This window comes from Myxocyprinus asiaticus, chromosome 5 (assembly GCF_019703515.2).
Source record: "Myxocyprinus asiaticus isolate MX2 ecotype Aquarium Trade chromosome 5, UBuf_Myxa_2, whole genome shotgun sequence".
NCBI lineage: Eukaryota > Metazoa > Chordata > Actinopteri > Cypriniformes > Catostomidae > Myxocyprinus > Myxocyprinus asiaticus.
Genome location: NC_059348.1, coordinates 20,585,214 through 20,598,263, shown reverse-complemented (window position 1 = coordinate 20,598,263; position 13,050 = coordinate 20,585,214). Strand labels below are relative to the sequence as shown.

The following is a 13,050-nucleotide window of genomic DNA, read 5'->3' as shown; positions in this document are numbered from 1 at the left end:
GTTTTCTTTTCAGTGAAGGAAAATGCGGTTCCAGTGTGGATTAAAGGTGAAAAATAGCAAAATCAATGTGTTTTTAAATTATAAGGTATTAGCGTGGATGTGGCCTAAATCAGTGTGTTTTGAATCACACAGTGATTACACTTTTTGGGGGAATCAACCTAAAAATTGTTTATTTTTTATCCGACTCTGCATGTTAAGCTGCACTGAGAAAAATGTTAACCTAAAAAATGTGCTTCATGTGATAACATCTAAATTAACTGGGTTATTTATTTATTTATTTCAAGTTAAAACTATTATTTGACATCAATGAATCAACCTGAATCAGCTAGAAATGGCTCCTTAAGATAACAACTGCAGGTTACCACTTTTTCTAGTGTGGGGTAGAAGAAAGTGAAGAATTATTAAAGGTGCACACAGTAATTTTTTACTCATTCAAAAAGTTTTACTCCTAAAGAAATGTATTATAATTTTGAAACGTGTACATTTATGACCACTCAAATGAAATGAAGACTCCAGTCAGTAGCAGTAACCTTTTAAAAGCTGTTTTATTCTACATGGAGAGATGATCACATGAACAACCGAATACTACTTGCTTAATCTCAGTAACCTCCTTGTTATTAAACACTTTCTCTAATGGATTAAATTAATTATGGCTGAATTTCTATGAATTTCTACAATGGCATTGGTAACTGAAAACGAATGTGTTTGAATGATGCTGCATCCACACCGCTAGGTGACCGTGTAAGTCCAAGACAACATATTAAACAATGTACTGAGTGCGTCTTGAACAATAAAAAAAAAATTACACACTTCACCTCTAAATAGGTCGATGATTGCTATCAATTTTGCCTTTTGTGTATCCTAACTCCAGCTTGTATTGTCCAAGGGTTCACCAGTTACTTTCACTTACACTTGCTCCTTTGTACAGGATGAGCTAGCAAGTCCTTGTCAGCCCATTTTCACAATGCATGCTCTCAGCTGTAACTGGCAGTAAATTCCCCATTGAGCAGCTCATCACTATGTATTGAGAAATCCATGGCTCTCTGCCACATCCCCAGTGGAATAGAACCAAACCTTCCAAATCACAAAATCCTAAAACAGTGGCTTAATCCATTTATAATCAGCCACAGATGACATCCACACTTCATTTGTGATTGAAAAGTGGTGCTACCAAATATATAAGCATTCGTGAAAAACATTGCCACCCCATATTTCAGCAAGAATCCAGAACATCCACAAAATACATTTTAATTCGCTTCCTACAAAAAATTATTTCCCATGTGAGAAAAAAACACCAAATAACATCAACATGCAGCTCTGGCTTTGGTGTAAAACAGGTCACGTGCATGCAATTTAAAGGCAGAACAACAAACAGAAATACATTTAAAGCAACAGAATATTCTGCAGCTGCTTATGGGGAGTAAAGTAGATACCACATATCAGCACTCACGTAAAGCTGATGCCACTCTTGTTTGTGTTGTGAAATACCGAATGGTCCCAATGGACTGTCCCATTGTCATGGGTCTTTATGACATCATCTAATCTGAACCCCATAGAACAGCTTGCTTTAGAAACAAATAAGCACGTCCACACACATGGCTCATGTGTGTAATACTAACGGATATTCAAAGCAGGGTGCACCAAGCTCTTGGGTTTACATCACTTATTCACACAGTCACTCAAAAGATGCTTGGTGCTCCCTGTTGGTGGGTGTATGTGCTCAGCCCACCTTGGTTGTCACGGTGAGCAGAGGTTTTCCATCTGAGGATGCCTTACTTGGTAGCTCCTTCAGCACCATAGCAACCGCCCTAGAGTCTTTCTCCTACAACAGTGAAATCAACAGTGAATTGTGTCAGTTTGTGTTCAGATTCTTGGAGGAATTGTGCGGGTTCTTTGAAAAACACTACTATATTATCAATTCAAAGGAATTCAGGATCATTTAGAGGCTTTAAATTCTCTGTTTCCCACTTTTAAAGCCATTTTTGTTGGACATAATTCAGGAAAAAACAGCAGTTCATCCAACTGACACAAAACAATGTGCTCATCATCTAACAGTTCTACAGCACAAAATAAATTAATTCTATCCAATATAAGAAAAAATAAATAAAAACAACTTTTTTGCCAAAAACGATGCAGATCTAAGGACATGTTGAAGTACATTGAATAGTAAACCATTTAAACTAGCATTGCTCTATTCAGGGATGCAATGGCTAGATACTGTCCAAAAACACTGGGCTTACAAATGTGCTTTAACCGTCCCCACCCCACTCTAGATCTAAGCACTTAAGCCACCACTGGGACACTGCGAGATGGAGTAGAAGCAATTCACTGGCAATGTTTAACACTGCAGACTGCCATTTAAACCCCAGTGTAGTTGCTGTGGTGAACAGCTACAACGTTTGCCCTATATAGCAATCCAATAATCTAACAGTACTGTTGTATATAGCGATCAATGAAGTGAACAGCGAATGCAGCACTCCTGGGTCCAGCAACAACAAAACACCAGAAAAATATTCTTAAAGACATATAATAAACAGAAGAACTTTCAAGAATGTTGCTTTCCAGAAGTTTAGATGGTTTTACAACATAATTACATGGGAAATTGGCATGTTACTTCCAAATTCTTTTCCACATAAATTCGGACCCGTTGTGCACCGCCATGCAGCGAATGTTCAACAAGATCACACGGGAAGTCTGCGATTTGTTTCCGAAAGTTCCAGTACCCTAGGATGCCGACTCACTGACAAGAGCCATCTCCCATCAGACATTTTTGCTTCAGCTCCAGTTTGTTTACCTTCCCTTGTGACGCGACCAGAAGAGCGTTTGCAACAGCAGCATGGGGGACTCGGGTTCACATTCGGTCTTGAAATCAGTAAGGATAATCACTGTTAAGTGGAATTTGGAGATTGCATTTTTCACCATAACAGTACATTTTTACTTCACTTATGGTTAGGTTTAGGATTGAGGTATGGGTTGGGGTGTACGGATTATAAAATATCCTTTCCTCTCGTTTTGCTCTTTGAGGTTTTGTAACAATGCAAGAAAATGTTGAGTCAGTTAAAGAAATTCCAAGAAATGCATTTGCCTCATACAGCCAATAATAACCTCTATAGCTTATTGCCAGTGGTGTTCTTGCTCTTATAGCTGCACCTGTACTTGTATCTTCTTTATGTGCTTTTTACATCAAGATTAAATAATTATTTAAACAATGTGAAGAACATGGCTTTGCAGAATTTTATGGAATCTCTAACAGGCCACATATTTCGCTTAATTCTGCAGGTAAATCGGACTTATTCATCTTAAGTAGAAAGATGAAGCCAGGCATATGTTCACACTTAGTAGTTTAAAAGGACAGTATTGTTTGAAAGTGAGCTTAGCACTAATGGAGAAAACACAAGCCAGATGGGACAAAATACCTGCTGTTTAGAGGATAAAATGTCAGGTATTTATGTACTTTGTGTTGGCTCTGAGGTCTCTCTCAGGCATGTCTGTGACTATCCATCAAACTCTTTATTCACTTAGTCTTCCCACAAACACCACATTGAGTGACATTATAAACCTCAACACTACTCCATCAAGCTCATGTTTGACCTTTTGTCTCTGCAATAAAGCTTCTGCTCTAGAGCGTATCTGGGAGACGCCATTCCATTACACTTTAAAAATTAAACAGACAACCAACACTTCGCAAAACTGGCTCCTTAAACTACTAACATTTTCACGAAAACCTAAAACTTCCATGAGTGACAAGCCAAGATTATGTAAACCTTTTGGTTCACCTAATGACTCCTTCATTGGGGGCTCAAATATTGTTGTGATTGGTTGGTATTTACTCATGGGCTCTTGTTGGTTTGATTGGTTTGAAATAGGCACTTAGCACTCTGTTCTTAATGAAACAGGATATGTCATGCTTATGCCCCTACTGTGTTCTAAAGGGATTATGAGTCCAGAATTACAATCCAATTTGGAGGCTATAATACTATGACTGCCAGACATCTAAGCACAAAGAATTGTTTCCGGACATCTCATAGAAGATACAATGCTGTGAGCTTAATTAAAAGTTCTCTCACCTTTCAATCAGGGTGGTTTGGTATTATCTCAGGGGCCGTTCAGGAAGCAATGTTGTCAAACAGTTAAACGCAATGCAGTGGATGGGAACAGAACACGGGGGTCTCGAGACGCATTTCTGAAAGATTAACTTTGAAAAACAAGAAGTGAGAAGGTCAAAAGACAGAAATGTGCAGTGTCGTGTTATAATAAGAACTGACTCGTAGTGGGTGATAAAATCTCATCCCACGTGTGGTGGACTCAGGTTGTGTTGACTGGGTGAAAATGGACCGTGCCTGAGAGGATCTGCAAGCAGAGGAATTGTCGAGCATGCTAACACAAGCGCTATGTGTTTTTTCGTTTCAGCGCAGCATATCTGTTGTCTCAAGAGCTGCTTGATACATGGTCAGATAACTGAAGCATCTAGCTTCTGTTATGTGTAAGACTTTGAAATGGACAATGAATTGATTCTAGTCCTTCTAACCTGATTATCAAACTATTTACATATCAAATTATTTGTGTATTAAGTTGTCCACTTTGGTCATTAGCTAAACTAATTAGCCTTGAAAGTTTTGAAAATCAGATTCTGCTTGTAATGGAACACAATTACTCCACCTAATCAAACTTCCGCCAATAGCCCTTCAATTATTTTATTGGACAATTAATCATGAAAGCTATAGACAGCTTGAGGTAACCAGAGACAGTATTGGATGAGATGGGTCACTGGTATCCTTATGACTGGGAGAAATCGTATTGCTGATTATGGTGGCTATAAAAATGAAAGTCCCACCATACAGGCAAAAGAGCCAATCACCTTTTTGATAGAGACATCGCATTTCAGTTTTCAAGCACGCCCATGCGAATTAGCTGGACCAGCCTGAAAATGTGCATTTTTTTGTTTTTGTTTTTGCGTCATCTGAGCTAAAGAAGCACAATTTAATATTTCAGTCTTTCCCCATCCAAGTAAATAGAAGCCTGGAGTTATATCCTTATAAAACTGTGTCCTGCAGGCTGCCCAGAAACGTTACAATTACAAATATAGCCGCAGAGTGACCTGACTTGCACTGAAGGGACTTTGGTTCAACTTGGGTTGTCAGATATAGCTATAATAAAGCAATATCACACGAGCAAGAGTGCTGTATGGCCCTATATTAATGTCCTTTTTTGGAGCTTAGAAGTTTTGGACCCAACTGTCTTGCATTGTATGGATATATTCACATCATACATCATAAGAGTGAGTAAATGATGAGACAGTTATCATTCTTTGGATGAACTACATTTATATTTAGATCTAACATACTGTATGTTTCAAAAATGTTTTAGATAAAATTAACATGTCAGTGTTCTGCGGTCATGGAAAATCTGGAAATAGGACAGAAATGAATAAAATCTTGAAAAGTCAAGGAAATGTAAATAGTTAATATAATTTATTTTTGTGTTTTAATCATGCTACAAGCCATCCACCTACATGCTTAACTTGTTGTTCTTGTGCCACTAGAAGCAAAAGAGAATTCTCAATGTCTGTAAGCCTACTATGCACATATCAAGCAATGATCAAAGCGCAGCTTCCAGCAGGAACAAAAACATTGTGTTACCTTGAACATCCTCCAAGCAGTACCTTAGAGAGCTAGGCAGCCTAAGGCTGCATCAATCTTTGCTCGTATCCGAGGTCAGTGTCGGCTCTTCTGAGGCCCACCAGAGGCTTATTAGCATTAATCATACCTTTAGCAACCACAGTATATTCAAAGTTAGTTAAAAGGCCACAGTTTTAGCCTATACAGTATCCAAGCAATTAGCCCTTCACAGTGACAACTGGAAAATGTTTGGCTTGAGCATATTTTCACAAAGCATGAGACAACATTATTTAAAGGCCAGGCATGATATGAGATTTGCTTTTACAGGAAAAAAGGCAATGTGAGTATAATCCGCACATGTAAGCACGCTTATAGGTCAGACAGAAAAAGCCTGTGCTATTTGCGCCGAGCTTTTTTTTCTCTCCAATTTATTATAATCCTCTGCGTTTTGTGCCTACTTTAACCATGGAATATCTATGCCATCCACTGTGGCTGCTGTGTCAGATGGCAGTATGTTGTCTATGGAGTATGATCTGGTTCAGGAAAAGTGGTACAACAGCTGACATGAGCAAATCCAGATGCTTTCAGTGATTAACAGTTTAAGCTGCAGTGTAGAGCAACCTGCATTAGAGTTCATATCTCACCCACTTTTTGAAGGCATGGAGAGGATGAATTCCAGAGGGAGTGTTTGTGCCCTGCCTTTAGCCCTCCAAGGAGTCAATGACATTTGTATATACTGTGTTGATTTCATAAATGGGACTATTCCATTAGCTTACTTTGAAATTGGTGATTTCAGCACAATTTGAAGTCTACATGAAATGCCGTTAACTACCGATTTCTGAGACAAAGAGGATAATTCGTGAAAACATTAAGCACGATTAATGACGTCAGACGAAAAGAAAAGTTAAGACTCCGAGGCAAAGCAAGTTCTTATATTTCCAGCTAACACAGATACGCTGTGACGGCATAACAAGACCGAATCATATCTGTCGCTGCAACATACCAAATTACGTTGTGTTAATATACATTTTTGAGTCCCATATTCGTAGTGGCGATGCTAGTGTTGTATGTTGTTAGAATGTGGTGAGAACGAAAGGACGATTAGCCTAACTGGTGACGTCATCTGAACGTACCGTGCTTGCTGATATTTTTTTATTTTGCATAATGCATTGATGTATTTTACATTTTGTTTTACAAGAAGACCAGGAACATGCATTTACAGAGTAAATAATGTTAATTTTGATTTTATGTTGACTTCAAGATGAGGTGTGGGGTTCCTTTTCAGAACTGGCTTAATGTCCAATACTGCTCTATCTATAGATCCCAGTATGAGTGATAATTCTCTCAGGTTACTGGAACATTGTGAGCTAAATGAATGAGCAATGTCTATTGATCAGTGTTTTATGGTGCGGTTCAACTGTCATTGAATTTCAATAGCAGCACTCTGATTTCTGCTTTTCCAATGTAGGATCTACTAATCCAGATGCTTTTACCCAACTCTCAAACTGCCTTTACATTTATAGTGTGGCTTTCTATGTTATTTGAACTGGAAATGTACAAAGACAGATTGATAGTTGATTAAAAACATCAGGGTTAGTAAGCCCTACAATGGTCAATTGTAATATAATATTACATATATTATATATTGTTGTATAATATTGCTTTGTTTCAACATGTTCTCATATTTCTCTCAATCTCTTGTTGTTTAATTCTGCTGTTGTTTATTGGGTTATCATAATTCCTCCTTTGGTTTTACATGAGGAAGTCACAATCAGTTTGTTCTTGTTTTTCCACTTTGGAGTCCAATTATGATTGTCTCCAAGGACCAAATTAAAAACACTTATTAGAAAAAATAAATGTATTTATTTTTAGCCATCAGTTTGTATGAGTGGGTTGACTCATTGTCATTCTCAAGTTATTTACCAGAGGTTGAATTCAAGAGACATGATTTTCCATCATATTCTATTTGGCTCCCATTCATTGTTATATCCATCTAATCATCAAAGTATGAGTGCTTTTCGAATGAATGAAAAATACATTCATAAAAATTAACTACTGTAATTGTATACCTCCTTTTATGAGTGCATCAGCAGGTTTTTAAAGGAATGAATTACTGCCCGCTTCTGAGATACTTTAGCTCATATGGAGACAGTAAATGAAGAAGACAATTTAACAAAACACTGCAAATAGATAATATATGCAGCATGCGCTTGCCTCACGCAAGGAGTTAGTTTCAAATTAACCTTTGCACTGACTCTGTTTTGTGCGGTTCAGCATGAAAATGCTTGAGAATTCATTACTGTTATTGAGCTAATAATCAAATTAAGCACAGTAAGCTTCATTCTTTTTTTAGGTAAACCTTTCAACTCTAATGAAAAAAAAAACAGCAACAAAGTCTAACTGAGAAACATGAATATCTCAGTATGAAAGTTAATCTGAATTTCTATCCACCACAAAAGCTTGATAAAATATTAGAAACACAGTTTACTACAAATAAAGAGCATGGTTTTTGGAGACACTGACTCACACACCTCAGTCTGCTGACATAAATGGGACAAAGGCAGTATTCCAAGTGCAAAATTCCCAGCATAATGTTTTAGTGGGGGTGAATTTTCGCTGACAAGAGCACATCAAAGGGCTTTCTCACGCTTCTCTTTGTTAGTCTCCCACACTCCCACACACGTAATGGTCCCTCCAGAAAGCTTTAACTAGTACTGCATGCACAGGCATTGCTGCCATAAAGGGCCTTTTTCACCTAACAATGTATCAGGTGGGCATAAGAGCAAGTGACAACATTACCCTTTCTCATCTGAGAATTAAAAGCAATTTTTCCATCACCATTGAGAGCCAATCCAGTAGTCGCATGATTCAAATGCACAGAAAATCAACCAAGCATCGATTCTGCTTACGAGCAGATTCAAAACATGCAGTGCAGCGAGTGGCAGTGCTTAGTGGGGAGCTTCTGTAACATCCATAAAACAGCACCATGCAAGCCTTTCCACACAACTTAAACTTAAAAACATGTTTTACAACATCACTCAGCACCTCCGCCTGTGCATCAAGAACATCAGACTGGAACTGAAGGGAAAATGTGTAAATAGTGCTTTGCTTTCTTGCAAACATGAGGACAGTACATTGCTTTTTAATCACAAATGCAAAGGCATTTTACTTTGTGCAGTCATAAGAAATGTGACACAGACATGTGGACTAATATCATACTATTCAGATTTACCGCTTGGTGAGACTGAAGACTAGAGGTCGACCAATAGTGGATTTTGCTGACACCGATAACTACGGTGGTGGAAAAGGCAGATAAGCAATTAATCGGCAGACTGTTTTTTTTTTTTTTTTAATTCTTAGTCTTTTCATATTGTGATGTTTTTTTTATTTTTATTTATTTATTTATCAACCAACTTCCCAATAATAACCAGAAATTTGGTGCATAATGCAGGACTTTTAACTATAAACAAGCCCGAAACACAACATGGACTCTTATTTTGCAATGACGGAGACTTGGCTCCATTACAATGCTGTAAATTTTACGTAATATTCTGGGTTCAATACAAATTAGGTTCAATGGACAGCACTGGCATGCATAATGCTGATTACCATAAAAATTCATTTAGATTCTACTTATACTGTAGAATCAAGCCATTCAAACTGTAGAATCCTCCAGCGCCGACCACAGAGAAATGTATTATTTCTTTTAAAACAGCGACAATCAGCATTTTTGTCGATAACCGTTATTTCCTAAAAGAGACTATCCGCACCGATTAATCGACAAAACAGATATATCGGTCTACCTCTACAGAACACACATTTATATTGAGGACTTGGAAGCAAACCATTCTTGATGGTAGTTCCCTGAAGTGCAAGCGCAGCATCATCAGTCATGTGAATGGCAGCAGGCAACATCTAAGTTCATCTGAATCTATGAAGGTCACATTCCTTCCAAGTGCAAAAGACCTATGTTGAGCCTGCAGTCATGAACAGAAGGGGTCATGACATCCATGATCATTTGGTTTTTACCATATTCAAATATTAGATCTTATTATGATTTTTCTTAAATAGATTGTGTGGTCATTAAAAAAGGAAGGTAAATAATTGCATTTTAAATTAGTTTCTACAAGTTCTACAAAACACTGAGCTGGCACAGGACCTTTTCCATTATGAAAAAAAAAATGAATGCACGTTCTTAGGCTTAAACACATACAGTAGATGTACAATTTCACATCTACTATTTATTGCAGAAAGCAAGACATATGTGCTTTATACAGACACATTTTTATGTTTGCGTCAAGAAACATGATGTTAAAACACTGTAACTATTCCCTATGATATTTTCTATCAAATTCAATTATAGACAATGACAAGTCTTATAACTAAAAAACAAACAGAGTTTTCGAGGCCACTCGTAAATCAAGCATATAATCTGAAATGTTCACTTCAGACAGTTAAACCCTTAAATGGGACAAATAACGCCTTGCAACATGATCTTTGCTTCTAAGTTCACCTCCTCCTCTTACAGTTCTTGCTTGTGTCATTAAATATTTTTTCACTTTGCACACACGTTAAAAACACAGCTTAAAGAGTGGGATTTTCCAGGAGAGAATAGTAAAAACTCCCACAAATTTGGGCTGATTTAGTTTTCACATGCGCACGTGCCGATAGAGATGCTTCACGCGCCGTTGCACAATAATACATAAAAGAAGCAAGCGAGCTTACCTGTGAATGTCCCTGGTACATCTTCAGTGTACGTGATGAAAACGCCTTCCGTCTGTTGGTAAATTAATGAGGAGGAGAAAGAGGAGCTGAGCTATCCCTGAGTATCGGGTACTGAAATGTTTTCATGCTCCAGCTGCGTCCACGTGAGGATTCCTCTAACAGGACCTTTCACGAGACCGCGCATCCGAGTTTCTTACGTTCGTATCATTTCATGAGGTAGAGCGACCACTGCGTGATGTGGAAAAGAAATTGTGTGGTCTATCGCTTTTTTTTTCCTCGGGTTATTCCACTTCTTAGTGGAAATGTTCCTGTCCCAGCCCACTTCAGCGCGGAAACGCCTCATTGAGCAGAATGCCACCTCCCATGAATAACATCAACGCTCAAGATGTGCTGCTGCTGTTGCTGCGGGAGGGCGTCATTAAACTACTGTACATGGTCTAGAGTCTAGACTCTAGATTTATTAATGAACTTTATGCTGCTGAGTGGACATTTTCTGTTTTAAAATTGGGAACACTTTACATTACAGTGGCCATGTCACACATAGGTGCATTTAAGTTGCATACAATTATAACTAATTATAATAGTAATAATACTAACAAAGCATATTCACAAGCAGATTCACAGAGTAAATAGGGTGAATTAGGGTAATCTGGGATGTTGGATAATGTGGGACCCATAAACTCTGTTGTGTGCATTTCTTGCTTGATCACAACGAAGTCTGTATTTAAGGGAAAGTTCACCCAAAAATGATTGGAAGAACACCCTCATGTTTTTCCAAACAAACCCGTATAACTTTCTTCTATGGAACACAAAAGGAGAAGTTAGGCAGAATGTTAGCCCCAGTCACCATTCACTTTCATTGCATCTTTTTTGCACACAATGAAAGTGAATGGAGACTGAGGCTAGCATTCTCCCGAACATCCTGTCATTTGGGTTTGATGACAGAATTTTCCTTTCCTTTCAATTCAGTTCACTCAACATTGCTATGGGGAATACTTTCCTCGACAACCTAGTTGAAACCCTTATACAATAACGGCAATCTTCTGATTGGCAATGGTGTTTAAGTCCCGCCCCCTTAGGCGTGCACTTGGCCTGTATAAGCAGGCGCTCAATCACCGTTACTTCAGATTTTTCTTCCTTCATGACAACAAATATTCGACTTCGTCAAGGAAACCCTCTCGACTTCGCCGTGGAGATACACGTTCAGTGGACAATTCTTCTCTGTGAGACACCAACAGGATGACTTGTCACCTGTGCTCCTTGCGCCTGCAGCGACAATGTTTACTGCTCCCCTGTGTGTTCCGGTGAAGTTTTCTCCACCTCGCTGTCAAGGACGCTCTCTGTAATGGGTTCTTCGCTTCAGAGGCTCACTGTCGAACAAGTGACACTTCAGTGAGACACCTACCCACTTCCCACAGTGCTCTGGCAGGAGTTAACTGTATCCTTATAGGATACTTTGTATATATAGTATATACACTGATCAGCCACAACATTAAAACCACCTGCCTATTATTGTGTAGGTCCCCTTTGTGCCACCAAAACAATGCCAATCCACATCTCAGAATAGAATTCTGAGATGTTATTCTTCTCACCGCAATTGCACCGAGTGGTTATCTTAGTTACCGTAGACTTTGTCATTTCAAACCATTCTCTGGCATGATTGTTGTTGCTAGATGGTCAGGTTTGAGGGACCACATGAGGAGCTATGGCAGGGCCGCGAGGTGGAGATGGATGAATCCGAGGGGGCTGCTCAAAAACAGTCACACCTTCTCACCCGGCGGATCCAGTCAGCAGCTGACAAAAAACCCCACTCTCGCTGCCCAAATTACACCAAAAGCCACCACGGAGCCAGCAGTGAAGCCACATAAACCGTGGCCCAAGTGAAGGCACCAGCCATCCCGGCACGAATCATGCACCGAGGGATAACTCAGAAACAGATCTTAATGCACATCTGCCCACAGGACTGGTTTGCATCAATTCAAAGTCCTTCCTTTTGGTCTGCCTCTGGCTCCCTGCAAGTTCACGAAATGCATTGATGCAGCACTCGCCCCATTGAAAATGAACAGTGTGAGTGTGTTGAATAACCTCGACGAATGGCTGTTACTAGCCCAATCAGAGGCTCTGCTGAGCGAACACAGAGGCTTATTGCTTTTCCATCTGAAAAGCCTAGGTCTGAATGTCAACTGGGCGAAAAGCACACTTTCCCCCAGCCAACACATCTCCTTTTTTGGAGTTCAACTCAACTCCGTGAGCATGAAAGCGAGCACGTTCAGGCCATTCTTCAGGGTGTCTGTCTCAAGTTCAAACAGTGGAAAACATGTCCACTGAAGTCTTTTCAGAAAATACTGGGTTTTATGGCGGCAGCATCAGCCATCATACCGTTAGGTCTGTTACACATGAGACCTCTCCAGTATTGGCTCAAACGACATGTACAATAACACGCCTGGTGCCACGGGCGCATGCACATTCAGGTAAATCGCCACTGTCTGGCTGCTTTAGCACCTTGGACAGCTCCAGACTTCTATCAGCAAGGTGTTATGCTGGGTCAAGTATTCAGACAAAAAGTGTTGACCACGGTCCAACACCGGTTCGGGCGTGGTGTGCAATGGACAGCCGGCTTTCGGCACATGGACAGGTGCGAAGTGAGCGTGGCACATCAACCGCCTAGAACTACTGGCTGTCTTTCTAGCCTTGAAGGCTTTTCCGA

At 39.4% G+C, this 13,050-nt stretch overlaps 1 protein-coding gene across 2 annotated transcripts in view; it reads right to left on the bottom strand.

The window, feature by feature from the left end:
* Nucleotides 1-10,584, bottom strand: part of LOC127441242 (PEX5-related protein-like) — a 49,672-nt gene extending 39,088 nt beyond the window's left edge. The window contains exons 1-2 of one of the 2 annotated variants that reach the window (XM_051698414.1): nt 10,344-10,584; nt 1,730-1,822 (exon numbers count right to left, since the gene is read on the bottom strand). In XM_051698414.1, the coding sequence (XP_051554374.1) occupies nt 1,730-1,822; nt 10,344-10,364 (114 nt within the window). In that variant the 5' untranslated portion in view covers nt 10,365-10,584. The remainder of the gene's footprint in view (nt 1-1,729; nt 1,823-10,343) is intronic. The other variant, XM_051698415.1, reaches the window with a different exon arrangement.
* Between the last annotated feature and the right edge of the window lie 2,466 nt (nt 10,585-13,050).